The sequence below is a fragment of the Monodon monoceros genome, unplaced genomic scaffold (genome assembly GCF_005190385.1).
Source record: "Monodon monoceros isolate NGI ecotype Baffin Bay Population unplaced genomic scaffold, NGI_Narwhal_1 Super_Scaffold_11, whole genome shotgun sequence".
Taxonomy (NCBI): domain Eukaryota; kingdom Metazoa; phylum Chordata; class Mammalia; order Artiodactyla; family Monodontidae; genus Monodon; species Monodon monoceros.
Genome location: NW_021703767.1, coordinates 47,782,383 through 47,805,425, shown reverse-complemented (window position 1 = coordinate 47,805,425; position 23,043 = coordinate 47,782,383). Strand labels below are relative to the sequence as shown.

The 23,043-nt window shown below is 37.4% G+C and overlaps 1 protein-coding gene across 1 annotated transcript in view; it reads left to right on the top strand.

Moving 5' to 3' along the window:
* The window catches only part of TOMM70 (translocase of outer mitochondrial membrane 70), a 45,380-nt gene that overhangs the window by 5,126 nt on the left and 17,211 nt on the right, over nt 1–23,043 (top strand). Inside the window, exons 2-6 of the mRNA XM_029213793.1 lie at nt 9,241–9,414; nt 13,012–13,138; nt 14,771–14,880; nt 17,807–17,955; nt 20,227–20,434. Of these exons, the coding sequence (XP_029069626.1) occupies nt 9,241–9,414; nt 13,012–13,138; nt 14,771–14,880; nt 17,807–17,955; nt 20,227–20,434 (768 nt within the window). The remainder of the gene's footprint in view (nt 1–9,240; nt 9,415–13,011; nt 13,139–14,770; nt 14,881–17,806; nt 17,956–20,226; nt 20,435–23,043) is intronic.

Here is a 23,043-nt window from a genome sequence, read left to right as displayed (position 1 = left end):
ATTTTGTCAGAGCTAGAGTAAATCCTAACAGTCCCATGCTTAGAACTGTTAAGTGGTCTGTTCACTGCTCACCGAGGTAAAGTTCAAATTCATCATGATTTAAGACCCTCTATCCTGCTTACCTCTTGTCTTCATCTCTTGCCACTTCTTGTTTCTTGCCTTTGGATGTTCTGTAACAATGCCCAATACCCCTACCTTCTCATCCTTCAAGTCACAACATGTAGGTAATTTCACCTTTTCTGAAACTCTTCTACCTAAGCATACCGTTATGTGATCACATAACACTGAATTTTTCTCTTCCACAGCACTTACCACATGGTACTAGAGTCATTTATTCATGTCTTTCCTACTAAACTCTTGACTCTGTGAAGGCTGGGACTGGCTCTATCTTTCTCACCGTTTTTCAGAAACTGGCACATAGCAGGTGTTGAGTGAATGAACTGATGAAGCTTCATCATTTGACATTTTTTAAAAATTCCCACAAACAATATTTTTTCAAAATTTCCAGCTTTTCATTTGTATTCTACCAGTTTATCCTAGAAATTGGTTTAACAGTCGTAAACCTCATTTAGGCATTCTTTTTATAAATCACGTGATTTTGTATGAACTACAACCATAATCCTTCAGAAGCAGCATTCTTTTTTTTAATATAAATTTATTTTATTTATTTTTGGCTGCGTTGGGTCTTCATTGTGGTGCACGGGCTTCTCATTGTGGTGGCTTCTCTTGTTGCGGAGCACGGGCTCTAGGCACGCAAGCTTCAGTAGTTGCAGTGCGTGGGCTCAGTAGTTGTGGCTCTCGGGCTCTAGAGCGCAGGCTGAACAGTTGTGGTTCAAGGACTTAGTTGCTCTGCGGCATGTGAGATCTTCCCGGACCAGAGCTTGAACCTGTGTCCCCTGCATTGGCAGGCAGATTCTAAACCACTGTGCCACCTGGGAAGCCCTGGAAGCAGCATTGTTACAAGTAGATTCTTCTTAGGTAAAGAGTTCTCTGTGTTACAATTTAGTAGGTGGGGTTGTTGTAGATTTTTAAATTTCAGGACATAATATGGGAAAGGACTTTTATTATCTTAGGTATCTTTTATCCTAGATTTGATTCTTATAAAAGTAACAATTGGTCAATTAAATACTGAAAGATTGTTTCTCATGAGGTAAGTGTTCCAGAGTTGATTGCTACTTCTGTAAAGTTGGGATCCAAATTTTAAAATATGCCTTTGGAATTTGGTAAGTTTAAGGGAATAAAACCATTTAAGAGAAACATGGAACCACCTCATGTATATTTTAACTGGATGTAAATGTGTAATTATGGTGATAAGTAATATAGTAGTTCCCTCTTACCCAGTCTCAGCTTTCTGTAGTTTCAGTTATCCACAGTAAACTGTGGTCTGAAAATATTAAATGGAAAATTCCAGAAATAAACAATTCATAAATTTTAAATTGTGCGCCATTCTGAGTAGCAATACACAGTCCCACTCCATCCTACCCTGGATGTGAATCATCTCTTTGTCCAGCATATCCTGCCCGTTAGTCACTTTGTAGCTATCAGATTAACTCTTGTACTAGTAACCCTTTTTTTACTTAATACCCAAAGCACAAAAGTAGTGATGCTGGCAATTCAGATACGCTAGAGAGAAGCCATTAAACTGCTTCTTTTCAGTGAAAAGGTGAATGTGCTTGACTTAAAGGGAAAGGAAAAATAATCATATGGTGAGGTTGCTAAGATCTATGGTAAGAATAAATCTATTTCTGAACTGTGAAGAAGGAAAGAAATCTGTGCTAGTTTTGCTGTCACACTCAAACTGCAAAAGTTACAGCCACAGTGTGTGTTTAGTTAAGATGGAAAAGGCATTAAATTTGTACAATATTTTGAGAAAGAGACCACATTCACATAATTTTATTATAGTATATTGTTATAATTGTTCGATTTTATTATTAGTTACTGTTATGAATCTCTTATAGTGCCTAATGTATAAATTAAACTTTATCCTTGGTACTTATATATAGGAAAAAATGTGTATATAGGTTTCAGTACTATTCACAATTTCAGGCATTCACTGGGGGTCTTCGAATGTATCCCCTATAGATAAAGGGGAGATTACTGTACCTATTTTATTTCCTTACACATGGATTAATGTACCTGATTCTAGCTCATTTCCTTTTAGTGACTATATGTGTGTGATCATCAGAGTAATATTTTATAAATACTCGCTAAGAATTTACAGTGATTCCTTATAACCAAATTCATGTCATTGAAAGCCGTCTGTAACATAGTCATGTTACCATCTCAGGACTTGTTTTAGAGCTCCCTTTCTGGTCTCCTGAATTTCTTCTGTGTCTGTGTGTTGAATAACCCTTTTGGCGTTGTTTTTCCTCCTTGGAGTATTTTCCTGACTGTCCTTTGTTAGTCATTTTCGTTCCAGAGCAGATTGTTCTAAGTAACCTTCACTGAAGTAGCCTTGACTGATGATTCAAACCCTGATTGTTTTCTTACTTTGTATTCTAATAAATTTATGGGGATTGTATCAATACTTTGTTGCTTTGGTATTTAGATGTAACTTGTTTTCCATAGTAGATTTGCTTCTGCAGGAGGTAGAGGGCAGGTTCCTAGGTTTTGTCTCTTTGACAAGTTTCAGCAGTGTTTGTAGTAGAGAGAGAAGACATAGTATTTACTATGTTTCTCATTGTTTCCTTTTAGATTTATTACTTATTTGTTCCTAATCCTTATGTTTTACCCACATAGTTTGTATGTAAGTGTGTGTATATATGCAGTTGCTACTCTTTGAACTAAAAATTTTCTACTTATTAGCTACACAAGTTTCTAATCACCTAATGTACATTTTCTTAATGTGAATTGGGGTTTCAGTGTTTGATCAGCGGCAGTTCTTTTGAGAGGCTGCCAGTTCACTTGTTTGTATCCTGCACTGTCTCTAGAGTTCCTTCAGGATAAAGACTATCCTGTTGATCGTTGTACAGTGGAGTCACATCAAATGTGCTTTTAACTAAAATGAAATCAGTTACACTTGCTTGGCAAAAAGAAAAAGACCTTATTATGCTGATGATTCTCTTTGTCCTTTTGCTCTGGGGTCAGTAGTGAGCAAGATATAATACCTGAACTATTTCCTTTGTTTCAGTTCCAGAGTGTGAGTCTAGATGTGATTCTGATGATATTCATTTTTCATAAAGTGTGGATGACAATCCATGCAGTATAGAAGTAAAGTTTAGGCAATGTGGAGTCAGATTGCTTGTTTGAATCTTGCCTTGGGCAAGCTTCTTGATCTCTCTGGGCTTCAGTTGCTTTGTGTGTAAAATGGGGATAATAATAGCACCTACCTTGAATTTCCAGTGTGTTGCTCTTCTGAAGAATTTTCAAAAGTAATTTTGACAATTGATTTTTGCTTCATGCATTAATGTCAGGATTCTATACAAGTTTCAGCTCCACATATTTTTTGAATTCACTTAGCAGAATCACATGGAGTCATGGAGTTGACTCTGCTGGACAGTTATTCATTAGGAAGAGATGAAACTTATTCAAATCCTGGATGGAAAAAAAGCTAAGTTATCTAATAGATTGTTTTAAATAATACTTTGATTGTGTGACATACTAGGCAGAAGTGAATGTCTTTTCTTTTTTAAAATTTGTCTGTATTCTTACCAGTATTCACAAAGTTTAAATTTATGCCTGTGGAAATTGAGTACATAGTACCTAATCTTTTCAAACTGTTTTCTTTGAGGAAGAAATTAGTACTTTTTGAATCCACCAAAGTTACATGTGGGAAGCTGGAGTGGCAGGAGTGGAGTAATGGGAGTTTGGAGGCTTATGTATAGGCAGTAGCAGTGGGAAGTTACTGGAAGGTTTTAAGCAGGAAATGATATGGTCCAGCTTACTTAAGAAGATCTTTCAGATCAATCAGAAACTAATTTGTTGTAAGAAAAGTAAGAGAAAGATGCATTTTCACAGAATTTTACTGTAAAATATTGTGGAATGTTCGGAACCTTAAAAAGGTTACCAAAACCAAGAGTGATTTCCAGTAACATAATGTCTTGATAGTCTTTTAAATCTCCTTAGTAGCTTTTAGATATGAAAATAGACCACATGAAGAGATAATAGCATTTCAGGGTGTTCCCATTACATTCTAGAGCTGTATGTCTTCATTTCTCATTTATGAAATATGCTTTCAAAATTGTCTTTGGGCTTATTTTCCAACTTCAACCTTTAATTCCAAAAGTTCTTATTATAACTTGAGAAGGTAGACTGAGTGGGGGAGAAAGTGACTGAAAAGCAGTGCAAAGGATTCCTGAGAGTTGGAAATAAAATCCCTTATATTGGGCTTCCCTGGTGGCGCAGCAGTTGAGAGTCCGCCTGCCGATGCAGGGGACATGGGTTCGTGCCCCGGTCTGGGAAGATCCCACATGCCACGGAGCGGCTAGGCCCGTGAGCCATGGCCACTGAGCCTGCGCGTCTGGAGCCTCTGCTCCGCAACGGGAGAGGCCACAACAGTGAGAGGCCCGCGTACTGCAAAAAAAAAAAAAATCCCTTATATTATAAAGAATTGGTAGTTGTGTATTTTCTAATTTAAACTTTTTCCTCCAGTGCATTTATTTTGATTTCTACCTGGTATTGGCCTCAAAGCTTGTGAAAATAATGTCTGATTCCTGACACAGCAGAATGCTGGTGTTGATTGATAAGCTGGCATTGTGCTAAGTAGCTTTTTGTCCTAAATTTTACCGGTGGGCCAAAATAATCAGCTTTTCTGTACTGTCCCTGTTGTAATGCCATTCTTTCTCTGCATTTTTGTTAATGAAGGGAAGCAGTTGGACAGAAAGTAATGTGGTGGTGGGGGCGGGGTGCAATGAGCAGAAGGTGATAGGGAGGTTAACTGAGATATTGTTCTCCCCAAACATGGTTTGGTAGCGCTCTGCAGTGACAGTGGGAGAAATTTGCCATTTGGTGATTTGCCTTTGTAATTTGATCCTTTTTCACTCAATGTCATAGCATCTTTTTTTTTCCCCAGTACAGTAAGGAAAGGAAATTAAGCAGGTTCTGATTTAGGCCTTAGGTGATAAGGAATTTATAATAATTTTTAAATTTTTATTTATTTTATTTATTTATTTTTGGCTGCGTTGGGTCTTTGTTGCTGCACGCGGGCTTTCTCTAGTTGCGGCGAGCGGGGTCTATTCTTCGTTGTGGTGCATGGGCTTCTCATTGCAGTGGCTTCTCTTGTTGCAGAGCATGGGCTCTAGGTGTGTGGGCTCAGTAGTTGTGGCACGCGGGCTCAATAGTTGTGGCTCGCGGGCTCTAGAGCACAGGCTCAGTAGTTGTGGCGCATGGGCTTAGTTGCTCCGCGGCGTGTGGGATCTTCCCGGACCAGGGCTCGAACCCGTGTCTCCTGCATTGGCAGGTGGATTCTTAACCACTGTGCCACCAGGGAAGCCCCTAGGAATTTATAATACTTTTTAAAGGGAATCTATTGTAAAACTTGACTGAATGGAGGGAAATGGGTAATTGAAAGATTCTCTTGGTTGGTTTTAGGTTGATTTAGACCTTGCTGAATAAAAATTGGAAGTATCCATCTTTCTAAGGAGAGGAAGCCTTGTATACCTATCCAGTTTTCTCTCTATTCTTTTAACTTGTCTGCCTTTACCATGACTGCTTCTCCTTGTATTCTGTGTGACATCCTGTAGCCTTAAACTTCCAGTAGACAGGAAAGAGTTCATTGCCTGTTTGTGTTAATGAAACAAGGTCATTACTCTGTCCAAAGAACGTTCTTTTTATTTAATCTGAAAACCTTTAGTAAAAATACTAAATAGATTTTCAATATGTTTGTAGCCGAACATACTTCTCACAGGCATTTGATACATTATTTTCTCTATCAGCAGTCCCTAGCTTATTAGATTGTGTATTAGCTATGTTCTCAATGACTTAGAAACATTGTAAACTTTTTACAAGAAATTGAAATGTTTTTCTTGTTTTTGTATTTAACATCAAAAGTAATTGTTTCCCTATTTTGCAGTTTTATTAGGCATACAAAGGTTTGTGGTAATGATGTTTTCTTGGCAGATTGTATCTTTTATCAATAAAATTGCCCACAGAAGTGCTCCATCTGAGGCATGTGAATGGTATTTTGTCTCATACTGCCTTCTTTTTTGCAAGTATTTGCATTCTGTAACGTTTTTACATTCTTTTTTACATTCTGTAACTTTTACATTCTTTTTTGACCTGTTGTTTTGTTTTAGGTCATGCCTTATAGGTAGCATGTGGTTATTTTTTATTTTAAATAATTTGGGCTTCCCTGGTGGCTCAATGGTTGAGAATCCGCCTGCCAATGTAGGGGACGTGGGTTCGAGCCCTGGTCCGGGAAGATCCCATATGCCGCGGAGCAACTAAGCCCGCGAGCCACAACTCCTGAGCCCGCGTGCCTAGAGCCCATGCTCTGCAACAAGAGAAGCCACTGCAGTGAGAGGCCCACGCACGGCAGCGAAGACTAGCCCCTGCTCGCCGCAACCAGAGAAAAGCCTGCGCACAGCAACAAAGACCCAATGCAGCCAAAAATAATAAATAAATAGGTAGGTAGGTAGATAGATAGTTTATTTATAATAGGGAGATTTAAGCTATTCACATTTATTGTTATTATTGACATGTTTAATGATTCCTGCCATGTGTACTCCGCATTTTTGTTTCTTCCTTTACCCTCTCCTTCCTGCTTTTTGTTTTATTAATCATCTCCACTGCTTTGGGGTTTATTTTTAGTGGTAAGAAAGTTGTACACCTGTTTCTGTTCTTGTGTTCAACCTTAAATGCTAATTTAGCTAGGTATAAGATTTTAAGTTCAAGATAATATTTCTTCAGGACTTCAGAGTTGTTGCTTCATTGTTTTTAAATACCTAACGTTGGTGACACTATGACCCCAGTTTGGTTCTTTTTTTCTTTGTAGGTAATCTGGGTTTTTTCCACCTAACAACTTTAAGGATTTTTACTGTGAAATTTCACCATGATATGTCTAAAAATGTGTGTCTTTGTTTTTCAACTCCAGAAATTTTTCTAATATTTTCTTAAAACACTCCTTTTTATGCCTTTCCTTCTAAAATTCAGATAGATAGATATTGGAACTTTGGTATTTATACTCCATATCATCTGACTTTTCCTCCAGATTTCTCACCTCCCTGTCCTCTGTTCTTGTTGCATTCTGGCAGATTTCCTTGGCTCTGCCTTCTACTTGTTAATTTGCTCCTCTGTTATGCCCATTCTAATATACAATCCATCCATTGAGTTTATTGTAATAATCCTTTTTAATTTTCAAGATGTCTAATTGGTGTTCTTTAGAAGCAGCCTTTTTAAAAATGTCTGTGATAACCTCTCATTCCTCTCATGTTAAATTTTCTGTTTGCTTTGTTTATCCCGCTTTCTCAAATACTAGTTTTTTATTTGAATCAGGTGCCTCTCTTTTATGATATTAATTTTCCTTTATGTTAGCAATTCTTGACAGTATGGTCTCTTGGAAGATAGGCAAAGTATGCTTGTCACTTGTCTCTTGGGTGGAGGGGATCCTCACTCCTTCTGAATGATACAGCCCTACTCCAGTCTGACTTCTCTTTCTCTTAGTGGAGTGGGAGGACTGATGAGGTTGCTTCAAGTGCAGTTTTCCAGCAACTAGAATCCACAACTACATAAGAGAGTCCTAGTTGTCTTCTAGTATGAATGTTTTGTGCTGAGGATTTTTACTGTCAAAGTTTTTGGAAGGTGATTAGGCTATTTACAAGTGGAAGATTTCATATTTGTCTGTTACTCTGTGTTCTAGTTGGCTCCTTTCATCCTCCCACATCTTATTTTAAAATGAGCATGTTTCTTCTTGACACTAGCTAGCTTAAACTAGCTGTTTTATATTCTGAACCTAAAGTTTCCTACACATCCTTCTTTGCACACTATAAAAAAAACAAAAAACAAGAAAAACAAAAAATTATAGCTACATTCAGACTAAAGGAGAAGGGAAACAAAAGGTAAATGGAGGGGAAAAGGTAGCAAAGAAGAATGAAGCAAGAGGAAGGGAGAAAAGAGCAGATACAGATGGTTGCTATCCCATCGTCTCTTTGTGACTGAGATGCCCTGGGCCCCAAGCAACATAGCCTTCCCTGTAAGTTAGTTGTGGGGGTAGCTACTTCTGCTTTTGCTTTGTCAATGCTTACCTGTTGGAGATAACACGGGTTCTTTCATAATCACATATTTGTTAAAATTGAATGATGTTGACAAACAATAAAGTTTGGGGTGAAGATGTGCCATGAAGCTCTTGGACCTAGTAGCTGGACCTAGATAACTGGATTTGTCTACAAAGATGCTTCCCAAACGTTAACTGAAGCTTTTGCAACTGTCCTCAGTGGGTATTAACTACCAAATCATGAAGTATGTGAGATGGCTCCTCTAGGAAGCAGATTCTGAGACAAAGATAGGAGTCCCCCAAATGTATTTGATTAGCAAACAATAGATTTGGTATAACAATTGTAATGAAGATGGCAAAGTGTTTCTAGTATCTTTTCTACACTGTTGACAAACAGCGTAATAGAAGAACAGCAATACGTGTGAATAAGTGGTTTTCAGAATGAAAAAGTCCAGTGGCCAATAAACAAACATGAACAGATTTTCAAATTCACTGATAGTGAGGAAAATGTGAATTACAATAATATGTGAACTAGAATTATGTTACACTGGGGTTTTTCAGCCTAGGCACTGTTGACATTTTGGATCAAGGTGGTGGTGTGAGGGTGTTGTCCTGTGCATTGTAGAATGTTAGCAGCATTCCTGGTTTCTACCTACTAGATACCAGTCACGCCTCCTCCTGACCCCTAGCTGTGATAATCAGAATGTCTCCAGACATTGTGAAAGGTACCCTAGAGGGAAAATCATCCCTGATTGAGAACCACTTTTTTATACTCATTAGACTGGCAAAAATTAAACACAGCTATCATATCTCTTGCTGGCGGGAATGGCAGAAAAGTGGTACTTTCAAGCACTACAGCCTTTTCTTGGGAGAAGTCTGAGTGTTTTTCAAGTTAAAAATATGTAAACCTTTTGACTAAGCAGTCCTGTTACTAAGACTCTATCCCATGACGATATTTATATGAGTGACTTGCATTGTGAACAGCCATTCTGCCCTCCCATGTTTTCTTCGGTGTTGTCATTTAATCACTGTGATCCAAGTCTATTACTGAGTATTGATAACTTTTTCATGATTGTTTCCTCATATTTCAGAACTCTCTTGATAGAGCCCAAGCAGCCAAGAACAAAGGCAACAAATATTTTAAAGCAGGAAAATATGAACAGGCTATTCAGTGCTATACCGAGGCCATCAGTTTGTGCCCTACAGAGAAGAATGTTGACCTTTCCACGTTTTATCAAAACAGAGCTGCTGCCTTTGAGCAGTTGGTATGTATCCTAGGTTGGTTTTTCTGTTTGTTTTGTTTCTCTTTATTTGCATAATGTTTCAGTTAATGCCACTCAAATCTAATAAACTTTTAGAAGTTGTTTTGAAATTACAGGATTTTTGTTTGGTTTTTATATCCTTTAATTACATAGATTTTTAAGAACAAATTTTAGCTCTTCGTGAGAGGCCTCGCGCCATTCGGCGCGCACCGTACCCCTGCCTCGAGGCACGGGGTCTCGTGGGCCCCGCTCCCACCCTCCGCTCGCCTGGCCCGGACCGGAAGCGGCGGCGCACGGCCTGGGCCTGGCGCGGGGGACGGGCACCGGGGCCCGGTCGGACATGGGCAAGAAGCACAAGCACAAGTCGGACAAACACCTCTACGAGGAGTATGTAGAGAAGCCCTTGAAGCTTGTCCTCAAAGTGGGAGGGAACGAAGTCACCGAGCTCTCCACGGGCAGCTCCAGGCATGACTCCAGCCTCTTAGAAGACAAAAACGATCATGACAAACACAAGGACCGAAAGCAGAAAAAGAGAAAGAAAGGAGAGAAGCAGGTTCCAGGGGAGGAAAAGGGGAGAAAACGGAGATGAATAAAGGAAGATAAAAAGAAGCGAGATCGGGACCGCGTGGACAATGAGGCAGAAAAAGACCTCCAGTGTCAGGCCCCTGTAGGATTAGACTCGCCTCCTGAGAAGCCTCTTGCAAGCCCTTTAGCCAAACAAGAAGAAGTAGAACAGACACCCCTTCAAGAAGCTTTGAATCAACTGATGAGACGACTGCAGAGGAAAGACCCAAGTGCTTTCTTTTCATTTCCTGTGACTGATTTTATTGCTTCCGGCTACTCCATGATCATTGAACACCCAATGGATTTTAGTACCATGAAAGAAAAGATCAAGAACAATGATTACCAGTCCATAGAAGAACTAAAGGATAACTTCAAACTAATGTGTACTAATGCTATGATTTACAACAAACCAGAGACCATTTATTATAAAGCTGCAAAGAAGCTATTGCACTCAGGGATGAAAATTCTTAGCCAGGAGAGAATTCAGAGCCTGAAGCAGAGCATAGACTTCATGGCAGACTTGCAAAAAAGTCGAAAGCAAAAAGACACCTTGCAGAGTGGGGAGGACAGCAGCTGCTGGCCAAGAGAGAGGGAAGACTCTTGGAGACACTGAGGCACAAGGCTTCAAGAGTCCCAAGAAGGAAAATAAAAAGTAAAGAATCTTTGGAATATTAAGGTTAAGCTGTCTTTTTCACACCAGTATCGGGAGAAAATACTGATTGGGGGCCTGCCTTGGGTCCATGGTTGGTTGGGTTTTGTCCTGAAAGTCCATTTTGATGATTTGATACCCCTCTTCTCATGCAAAGGATTATATGGAATTGTCCAAACACAGTTCAGAAAATAGTTCTGAATGTCTATTCTGTATGAAAGTAGTTTTAAAACCAGTAAATTACCTTTAGGGACTCATAAAAAAATAAATAAAAGAACAAATTTTAGTTTTGCTCATCACACACACAATCCAAAGTTGTATATATCAGATTTTATGAAATTAGATAATACAGAAAGTTAAAGTTTCTGGTGAGTTTATTTCTTCAACTTTTGTTGAAGTTTTGTTAAAGTTTCTGGTGAGTTTATTTCTTCAACTTTTGTCCCCATATATGTAATAGTAGCATATGTGGGGGGAAAAAGACCAAAAGATGAATTCCTGTTACATTGTTTGCAATATATTTTTTCAGTTGCCACTGTATCTTGTACAGCTTCTCATAGCACACACAGATCTATTTCATTCTTTTTAAAGGCTATATGTAGTAGCTGTTACATGGTTATATAGTGGAAAACATCTTCCTGTTGATGAACATTTGAATCGCTTCCTATTTTCCCTATTGCATTCAGTGTTGCAGTAAATATTTTTGTAAGTATTTTTTTGCATACTTTTGGGGGAATAAAATTCTAGAAATGGAAATAAGATAGTATCAATACCTATTATAATAATATATGAACATGTTTGTTTTCCAGTATCTCACTGACGATGTGTATTATCAGTCTTAATAATATTTGCCACTCTGGTAGGAGAAAAATTCTCTCTCATTGTTTTAATTTGCAATTTTTGAGATGTTGGTGAAGTGGACAATCTTTTTCTATGTTTATTCGGCATTTATATTCTCTGCATTTTTTGTTCAACGAAATTTTATTGACTGTTTTGTATATGAAAGGTTACTGTAGTAGGAGCTGGGTCTATAAAAGCAAACAGTTATGCACAGAACTCAAGGATCGCAAAACAACATAAATGACATTTTGATAAATGCTTTGATTCTATAATAGACGAATGAGTGGGGTTGGTGCGTAAAACAGTGCAGAATAGAGTGTTACAAATGGAGGAACAGTGTATGTAATTGCTCTGAGGTAGGCAGGAGTTTGCCATGATTAAAGAAGTATGTATAAAGGATCCTGGGGTATAGAGAGATGAAACTGGAAAGGTAGCAGAGGCCAGATCAGGCAAAGCCTTGCAATGGTAAGAAGGTTGGATTTGATTCTGAGTGTAATGGGAAATATTTAAGGGTTTTAAATAGGGCAGGAACATCGTCTAAAATTGTTCTCACTGTTCTGTCAAGAATATATTGGAGGGAGGCAAGAGTGGAGGCAGGGAGACTAAGGAAGGATGTTGTTGTAGTTGCCTAAGTGAGACATGAAGGAAAGCTGAAGACCAACAGAATTTGCTGTTGTATTGGATGTGAAGCGTGAAGAGAAGCAGGAGTTTTAATAATAGTGGAGTGAGGAAGGAGTGAGTCAGCTGACAGTTGAATTGAGAAATGTCTCTGTTTTAGGAGCGTGGTTTGGGTTAAAGAGATAAAGTTGGAGTCATCTAATTTTAGATGTTATATACTATGAGGACAATAGATGTGATCACCTAAGAGAGAGAAGGGATGAGTCCTTGAGCATTCCAGCATGTAAAAATCAGATAGAGGAGGAGAAGTCAGCTACAGAAATTGGGAAGGAGCAGCCGGTGAGGTAAATGGAAATCAAGTAGAGAGAGTGGCGACTCCTTGGAGGTTTGGCAATAAACAGGAGCTAAGAAATGGGGTAATAACTGCAGGGAATTACAGAATCAAAGGAGTGTTTTTAAAAGGTAGAAAATACTAAATCAAGTGTTTTTATGCTAATAGGAATGATTCAGTAGAGAAGCAGATTGATGCAGAGGCAGGATAGCTAACAGTGAAGTCCTTGAAGTGGGGAGAATGTGGATCCATACCACAAGTGGAAGGCTGGCCTTAGGTGAAGAGGGGTGTTTCCTCAGTTTTAACAGGAGGGAAGGAGGAGATGGTATGATCACATAGATGCAGGTAGGTTGTAGATTTGGTGGTAGAAAGATGGCTTAAATATGTCTTTTACCTATTTTTAAAAATTAGGTTGCTAATCTTTATTACAGTTATTTATATGAGCTGTTATAATGTACTGTGGATATTAACTCTTTGTATGAATTGGGAATATTTTTTCTGTTGTGGGATTCTTAATACTTGGCCTACTGAGTTTAGAAAACTGATTTCTGTCAAACAGTGCTTCCTTTAGTGTGACTTTTTTTTAATACTTTCATTACAGCAAAAATGGAAAGAGGTGGCACAAGATTGTACAAAGGCTGTTGAACTTAATCCCAAATATGTGAAAGCTCTCTTTAGACGTGCAAAAGCCCACGAGAAGCTAGACAATAAGAAGGAATGTTTAGAAGGTGAGGGTATTTTTGTGTTTATGTATGAAAATTACTAAAGGCTTCATAGTCATTGGTAAATTTATATGAAACTCTGCCTATGAGTAGAGAAATTAATTGTGTTTAAAAGTTTTACTCTTCCCCAATTGAGACTTTGTTTTCTAGTTTAAATTGAGATTGCAGATACTTGAGTACTGTCTCGGTTCCCCACTATGGTAAATTAAATGATTTAGAGTTTATATACCACACATTTTAAACTTGGCAATTAATGAGCATCAGTGTAATTTCATGAATAGGAAATCAGAAGAGAGGTTTTAGTGAGCGATAGTGTTTCTAAGATTCTACGTATTTTTCAGTTAATACCCTGTATAAATATGAAATAATTTTGAGATGAATCATTAAAGAAAACATTTGTTTTTTGCCCTTGCAATTTTCAGACATTATCTTATACTCAGTTAGAAATTATGTAATTGATACAAAGCATCAAGTGAATTTGCCATTCTCAGTAAATATTATAAATATTTTTTGGCCTCTAATTGGCCATATCTGTTGCCAAAACTTCAAATTAGGGTATCCGCCACTGGCCTATAAAGTACATTCTTCTGGGTGATGTAGAGCTAAACCAAAATGCAATTTCTGCAGTCGAAAAGTACTTTCCACTACATACTTAAATCTGCTTTAAAAGCATCAATAATCAGAAATTTAGCCATACTTTTTTTTTAAATAACATTATTTAAAAGGGAAAAGCTGTTTTATTTATTTATTTTTTTAAATCAGGATTACCAATTGAGAGTGGTTTAGAGAACATTTTAGAAAAACTTGAGGTTTTGCGGCATCATGTACTTTGATGGTGGGTAGAAGGAGTGTTACTTTGGAAAAGAGACTTCTGAGTTTTGAACCAGACTTTGAAGTTATTAAGCGATAATTGTAGAGAGGAGTTTAAATGGATTTTAGATGGAGAAATGGGGTGGGGAAAAGACATTGACATTGACACTAGCCAGATTATCAGGGGAACATACAGCAGATTGACTTGTTTGGAGGAGCAAGGATTTGGAATTGTGAGAAATTGAGTTCAAAAAGAGAGAGACAGCCATTGTTCACTACTTTGAATGAAAAGTTGAGAGGTTAAGGAAACATTGATCTTCTGAATTTCAGACCACTGTGTGTTGAGCTCTAGCATAGCCAGGTTAAAATGGTATTTTGAAGCAGATTTAATTGAGAGCTCTGTGGCAAGATGGCTTTGGAGACGAGGAGTAACCCTGAGGCCTATAAAAAGACCAGACATAAGAGAGCCACATTATGTTGATTTGGCATATACTTAACCGGCCAGAAAAGAATATTCCTGGATTACTTGTTTTATTTGCTATGTACAATGTTGGAGTGATGAGAAACATCACAAATGGTGTAGTATGGTCCCTTTCATTTCACAGGTGAGGAAAGTGAATTCTAGAGAAGTAGAGTGACTTTCTGAGCTTTGAGTTTGGTCGTAAAGTATGTAAAACTAAAGTGTTAAGAATCAGTTTATTGGAAATGATAGCCACATAAAGCTATGCATGTAGTTTGGCTTTCTGTGGTAACATTGAATCCATTTGATGCTGCTAATCATCTTTGTGATAATTTCATACTTACTCTTGTTTTCTGCATCATTTCTAGATGTCACTGCTGTGTGTATATTAGAAGGGTTCCAAAATCAGCAAAGCATGCTGTTAGCTGATAAAGTTCTTAAACTTCTTGGAAAAGAGAAAGCCAAAGAAAAATATAAGGTAAGTTAATCTGAATTGGTTAATAGAGGGAGTATACATTGTGAAGGGTCATTTCTAATTTATACTGCTTAAACTTGGGCTTGATGGTTACAACTGAAATTAGATCCGGATTATATTTCTTTTTCCTGTAATCTTGGGCTTTTGTGGCTTACTTTTTTAAAATAAGAATGTAAACTATGTCCAGTATTGCACCTGGAGGATATTGAAAGAATTCATGTATATTAGAAGTTGCCAAACAATGGCCTACAGGCCAAATCCAGCCTGCCACCTGTTTTTATAAATAATGTGCCAATAGTGTTTTATTGGAACTCAGCCACTCACACATTGTTTTAGATGCTTTTAAGCTACAACAGCAGAGTTGAGTGGTTGTGACAGAGACTGTATGGCACATAAAGCCTAAAATATTTACTATCTGGCCTTCTACGAAAAAAATTGCCAACTTGTACTCTTTAAAGTTTTTAAAGATATGCTGTATAAGTTGGCATTGGTTTTACACAGTTAGTAGATGGTTTAATTCAAGAAATATTTATTGAACAGAGGTCCATAATGGGCATTTTAAGAGGGTAGGTACAAAGACATGGTCCTTGCCCTTACAAAGTCCTTAATGAGAGGGACCATTAATAAGTATAAAAGGCATGATACTGGTAAAGTGTCGTGGAGGGATATAAGTAGAGGGCTGTCGGAGTACCACAGGTATTACTAAACATCGGTAGAGGTTTTCTGCTAAATTTCATAATATCGAGGCAGTTGTTTCTTTTTTCTTTAATAATAATTTGCTTTTCTCTTAAGTTGATTTAATAATCTCTCTGTATTTTTAACTTTACATCTCTGAATATTAGCTGAGTAAAACAGTTAAAACAGGTTTCTTCACTGCAGGACTTTCTTGTGCTAGTATGTGTTGTGAATCTCGAAATACAGCTATACTGGTTCTCAGTCTCTTTAAACTCTGGAACTTATTTCCTTCCCTTCAGCATCTGGTAGAACATGCTGTTTTGAGGAACTAGAACTGGTGCTCCTCAAAATATTTTGCAAAATACCATGTTAGAGTCTCACAAATTGAACTTTGAAGGAACCTCGTTTCCTTGAGTATAATGCTATTGTTGAGTAATTATACTGGTTGGACTGCAGAGTAGTAAGAAAATATGATAACCTACATTTATATAGGTTCCAAATTAGTTTCCACATATATTTTCTAACCTGTTTGTATTCCACTTTGTAAATTCCACTTTGCAAAATACTTTTCATTTTATTATTTTTATTTTTACAATAACCCTATAAGATAAATAAGGAGAGTATTTTTATTGCTATTTTAGAGATGAGAAAACTGAGAATGACATGTGTAAGGTCACATAGCTATTAAGTGGCAGAGCTAGAATTTATATCTTGTTCCTTTGATACTTAAGGCCATTACTTATAAAATATTGTTCTCATTTTAAATTTGTAACTCTGAAAGACAGGGAAGTGGTAGCTTCATTTCTAAGCTGAAATAGGAAACTACAAGACATTAATGATTTATTCAACTTCAGTAAGGGCTGTTTAAATTTCTATTTAAGCTTTTTCCCTGAAGTGGTAGATGATTGCCACTTATATATTGCAACACAGGGTCTTCAGTGAAATACTTAAGTTAGGTGTATTTATCACTTGGTGGTGACCATTTGATTTAAAATGGTAATTAAGACACACTGGGGCTTCCCTGGTGGCACAGTGGTTGAGAATCTGTCTGCTAATGCAGGGGACACGGGTTCAAGCCCTGGTCTGGGAAGATCCCACATGCCGCAGAGCAACTAGGCCCGTGAGCCACAACTACTGAGCCTGCGTGTCTGGAGCCTGTGCTCCGCAACAAGAGAGGCCGCGATAGTGAGAGGCCCGCGCACCGTGATGAAGAGTGGCCCCCGCTTGCCACAGCTAGAGAAAGCCCTCGCACAGAAACGAAGACCCAACACAGTCAAAAGTAAATAAATAAATAAAATTTTAAAAGTAACTGTACCATTTAAAAAAAAAAAAGACACACTGAGTCTCTCCCCAGAGAGAGCACCAAAAAAAGAGTGTGAATTCCTTAGATTTTTCTATTCAGTTTTCTTATTTACCCCACTCTCATCTGTCCTAGATTAGATCATATACTTACAAAGCCAGATTCATTTTTCCCCTCCTTCAAATACAAAGACATTAAATCTACCAAAATATTAGAAATGGTATTTGTTATACATACAATTTAGAATACCATATTTCCACTCTAAAGTCTTTGGGTTGAATTTTGCAAAGGATCCAAAATATGTTATGAGAGCCCTTTGGTGACATTAGTCCCTTTTACTTCTTCCTTTAAAACTTTATCATCTTAAGTATAATAAGGAGAAACAAAATACTTCTATGATTATGAATCAGGTTGCCATGGGAAAAAGTAATAATTAAAAGAGGAAATGAGATTTCATTCTGGCTTTCAGTGGCACTTACTCCAATGGAGATCTTCAGATGCAGAATAAGGGGACAAATGAAAGCCCATGGTAGATGGACTTAACATTTTAGCACCTGTGTAAGACATGGTCCTGAGTAGTAAATTGAGATATTAATCTTCTAGGACAGGAAGATAATTTTAACTCAGAAGGAGATAATTTTAACTCAGCAGTTATTTACCTCCTTTGTTCCAGATTTCACCTTCTTTTAGTGAGTGGTTCTAAGAGTTCTTGACATTTGTAAAATCTTTGGAGAGGGGAAAGGTTCTCATTTAAAACCTACTTTGAACAGCTGGGACTGGCAGCATTACCAATTCCACTGTCTATTGCGCTACGGTTTGGAGCCTGATATTCTTCAGTTATCTGAAAATGAGACGCCAGTTTTTACGACAGTGGTTCTCAGTATTCTACAAAAGCATCTGCTTCTTTGGTTAGTGTTTTCTATTTTGATGTGTATAAATATGATTAAATTTCAGAATCGTGAACCTCTGATGCCATCTCCACAGTTTATCAAATCTTACTTCAGTTCTTTCACGGATGATATAATTTCTCAGCCAATGCTTAAAGGAGAGAAGTCTGATGAAGATAAAGACAAGGAAGGGGAGGCTTTAGAAGTAAAAGAAAAGTAAGTGTCTCGAGTATAGTATCTGCTTAATGTTCTGTGTTTTTTTTGTCGGGGGCGTGGTTGTGGGGTTTTTTGCTGCCATAGAGCCAAAGTGGAACTCTGAGTCATCTCCAAAAGATCTGTTTATAAATAGATATAAATATAACAAAATTATAATATATAATAATATTATAATAATAAAAATACTTCTCTTCTCACACATGTCTATTACACCCTAAGAGTTACCTCTCTGGTGACTCAAGGTTTTACTGCCAGAAGTCTGCCCTGCTTTTAAGGTCCTACATGATATTCTCAAGAGATATCCTAGTGGAGATCAAGTGGTTGATTATATTTGAACAGGGGCACTAACTTAAAAAATGATTGTGTAGCTCAATATCCAGATGTTTTAGTGCAAGAAAGTTTATAATATATAATTTAATTTTTAGGAGTGCCCAAAAGAGTGACTTTCTTCAAGGTTTTTTCTGGATGCCTAGGAAAATGCCATTCTTTGGGTTTGTGTTTGCTCCTGTAGAGAGCTGAAACCAAAGTATAAGATACTGTGTTTACAACTGGAGGTCAAGTGATATAATGTAGTATATAAGCTATCTAGCCTGCTTATCCATTTATATTTATCAGTACTTTTATCTTGCTGTTGAGGCTAGCTCTCCTCTCTAAGAGAAGGTACATTATTAACAACATGACATTTTCTAATGAGTTTGGAAGAAAAGGGAATACTGTTCCCAAAGCAAAGCATAATTTTGCATCTATAGCATATTGGAAGGTTTAAGGAAAAAGATTGCTTTTAATTTGTATCTCCCAATTTTTCTACCATTATTGGCCACCTTTTAAGGGAGGATACTATGTATAATTGTGCCAAGATGTTCAAGTTTGAGTTAGTTGGTGAGGACTTGAGAAGATTGTAGATGGGAAGTAAATGTTTAAGGTGATGCCAATAATTGCCTCTTCTGATTAGGAAATAGTCCTTATCCCAGAAAAACTACAGTGAAGTTAATACCATTATTCTAAAAACTGTCTTGAGAGGTGGCAGGACATAGCTATCTCTCACCAGAACACTAATTGGAATTGGTCCTAAGTTTTTGAATTCTATTTTACTCTGAGCCTTAGCTTCATCATTTTTTGAATGAGGAAGTAATAATTACCTTTGAGGCTTATTGTGAGGTTTAGAGGTCATGTTTGTGAGTATCTAGCACTTAGGTTCTCAATAAATAGGAACCGTTACTACTTCCAATCTGATTTAATAATTATTTTGTCTTACCCTGGTGACCTGAGGAATAAAACTAGAGTGCAGGGAATATTAGAATGTAATTATAGGAAAGGTTAGCACAGAGTTTGTAAGACTTTGACTGACATAACTTTTAAGTCACTTGCCAGTTTTCTCTATTCAGAATATGTAGCAAATGAAATAAGAAAATGTAATTTACAGTGCCCCTTAAAGGACATATAGTATAAATTCCTTTTCAGTTCAAAAAATTCCTTCTACAAGCCTTCTCAATAAAAGTCATCATCTTAGAAGAGTGATGATATTGTGGTCACTGCTTTTTAAAAAGTAGGGGAAGGTGTTTTCTTTAAGTACTATTTGATGGAAGAGTCTGCTTCTTTGATATTTCCACCTATTCATTCTAGGTCTGTTCTTTTAGGTGAAACAGCACAACTTCTGGATGAGAGCCTTTTATCAATAGATATTTCCCTGCCTCCAGTTCTTGCTCCCTTTCAGTCCATTTCCCACAACACAGCCAGAGTGATCTTTACAAAGTACAACTCAGGTCACACCTCTTCCCTTGGGCTCTGTGACCCTAAACTCACTTGATAACTTTCTATTTCTCTGTTCTTTCTGTTAGTCATAAAATAACTGTTGCGTGCCATCGATGTGCCACAGATAAGAAGGTGAATAAGACAGGATCATTTTCTATGTTGCAGATCAGTCTGTCATTAGCTCATCTTTTCATGTGTCTAAATGTTGAAGCCTGGGCAATAACCCGAGGTTTCTGCCATTTTCTCTGTTGTTTCCTTTTTTAAAACTCTTTCTTCAAGGCAGCAAGAAAATCCCAGTCTGCATCAAAAACCCTAATCTGTTACACACACTGCCCTGCATACCACCACCACACTCCAGCCTCATATTGACTGGCTAACTTGTTTAAGGGGAGGAGGACAGTTGTTTAACTCAGGTATACTAAATGTGGCAAGTTTTAGCATTTGATGCTTTTTTAGTAATTTTTTATGTTCATTTTATTAGTAATAAATAGTAATTTCCTATGCTTATTTTATTTTCAGCTCTGGATACTTAAAGGCCAAACAGTATATGGAAGAAGAAAACTATGATAAAATCATAAGTGAATGCTCAAAAGAAGTAGATGCCCAAGGCAAATACATGGCAGAAGCATTATTACTGCGAGCTACTTTCTACTTGCTTATTGGTAATGCCAACGCGGCCAAACCAGATTTAGATAAGGTCATCAGCTTGAAAGAAGCTAATGTGAAGGTACATTTAAAACTCTGTGTGTGTGCATATGAAAAAATTAATAATAAATAAAAATAAGACTTTTAGGTATGTTTTGCCGAAGTTTTGGCATTTCAGTTGCCATTCTCCAAAAGATTATTTTTTGTTTTGGAAGGGACTACGCCTAATGATGATTGAGTTGGTGCAGTGAAACTGAATCATAAATGTCAGTGATAGATATCTTTAACTAGGAAAGGACCTTTTTTTTTCCCCTATAATATGTGGTAGCTTCAGCTTCCCCGTATAGCTTCTGCTTACTGTATTGGACTATATTTGGGTAGGGGTAAAGGTGATGTAGCAGTGCTATAGGTAGTATTGTAAATAACATGCAATATGTAGTACAGGGTTATAAAATGCATTTAATAAAAAATAAACACATTTAATATATTCTGAAAGATTTTATTTACATGAGGAAAAAACAAGATCTAAAAATATAGAAATATACTGAAATATACCAAAAGTTTTTGCAGTTGTGTGGTTGGAACAGCTTTTCGTTTTCTAAGCATTCTTGTGTGTATGTAGTTATTTTTATAATTAAGATTCGGTGGGGGGGGGTCTGTCGAATATGAGCCTTCTACTCAGTGTAACAAGAATAGCGGTTAGCTGCCAAAGTACTGTACTCCTTATTAGATGGTTCACATCTCTTTTTCCTCATTGAATTAAGTGAACTCTGGCTTTATTCATCTCCAAATGAAAAGTATTTGTTAAAAGTCCTTCTCAAAATAGATTTTCAAGTTGAAGATACCCTAATAATAATTAGTTTTATTTCCTGCTGATTTTCCTGATGATTACAAATATGTTCTGTTATGTTTTTGTTATTGTTGTGAGGGCATTCTTACTTGTTTCATTGAGGAAGACATTTGTATGTACTTTTGCCTTGAAAAAAATTTTAGAGGAGAACCCTATTTCTTATTTCATGATCATGATTTTTTGTTTTAATGGCAAGTGATGATGACTGTCATATGCCATGTACAAAAATGAGCTCAGAACGGATCAGAGACCTGAATGTTAAGAGCCAAAACTATAACTCTTAGAAGAAAACATAGGAGGAAATCTTCAATACTTTAGATTAAGCTGTGGTTCCTTAGGCATGACACCAAAAGCACAAGTGACCAAAAAAAGGGAAAACACATTCCACAGGATGGGAGAAAATATTCACAAGTCATATATCTGATAAGGGGCTTGTATCCAGAATATATTAAAGAAGTTTTCTTACAACTCAACAATAAAAAGATAGCCTAATTTAAAACCAGGAAAGGATCTGAATAGACACTTTCCCAAAGAATATGTACAAATAGCCAATAAGGACAAGAAAAGCTGCTTAGCATCATCAGCCCTTAGGGAAATGCAAATCAAAATCACAACGAGGTATCACTTTATACCCACTAGGATGGCTGTAATCAGAAATTTGGACAATTAAAAGTATTAGTATAGATATGGAGAAGTTGGAACTCTCATACATTGCTGGTAGGAATATAAAATGGTAAAATCCCTTTGGAAGTTAGTTGGGGTTGGGAAGTTCCTCAAAATGTTAAACATAGAGTTACCATGTGACCCAGTAGTTCCTCTCCTAGGTATCTATACCCACGAGAATTGAATTCATATGTCAACACAAAAACTTGTACATGAATGTTCATAGCAGCATTATTCATAAGAGCCAAAAAGTGGAAGCCTTCTTGGGCTTCCCTGGTGGCTCAGTGGTTGAGAGTCCGCCTGCCGATGCAGGGGACACGGGTTCGTGCCCCGGTCCGGGAAGATCCCACATACCACGGAGCGGCTGGGCCCGTGAGCCATGGCCGCTGAGCCTGCGAGTCCGGAGCCTGTGCCCTGCAACAGGAGAGGCCACAACAGTGAGAGGCCCGCGTACCGCAAAAAAAAAAAAAAAAAAAAGTGGAAGCAACTCAAATGTCCATCAGCTGGGGAACAGATAAATAAAATGTGATATATCTGTACAATGGAATATTATTTAACCATTAAAAAAGAATGAGCTGGGATGAAGTGAGAGAGTAGCACTGACATATATACACCACCAAATGTAAAATGGATGGCTAGTGGGAAGCTGCACAGGGAGATCAGCTCCAATGCTTTGTGATGACCTAGAGGGGTGGGGTGGGGTGGGGAGGGTGGGAGGGAGGCTCAAGAGGGAGGGGATATGGGGGTATATGTATACATACAGCTGGTTCACTTTGTTCTACAGCAGAAAGTAACACACCATTGTAAAGCAATTATACTCCAATAAAGATATTTTAAAAAAGAAAAGAATGAAGTACTGATACATGTTACAACATAGACAAACCTTGAAAACATGCTATGTGAAAGAAGCCAGTCACAAAAAGACTGCATTATGTACAATTCCAGTTTGTATGAAATGTCTGGAATATACAAATCCATAGAAAGAGAAAAAAAGACTGATGGTTTCTAGGGACTGAGAATTAGGCAGGAAATAGGGAGTGCCTGCTAATGTGTATGAGATTTCCTTCGGGAGTGGTGAAAACGTTCTAGAATTAGTGGTGACAGTTGCACAACTCTGAATATACTAAAAATGACTGGCTTATATACTTTTAAAGGGTGAGCTTTATGGTACGTGAATT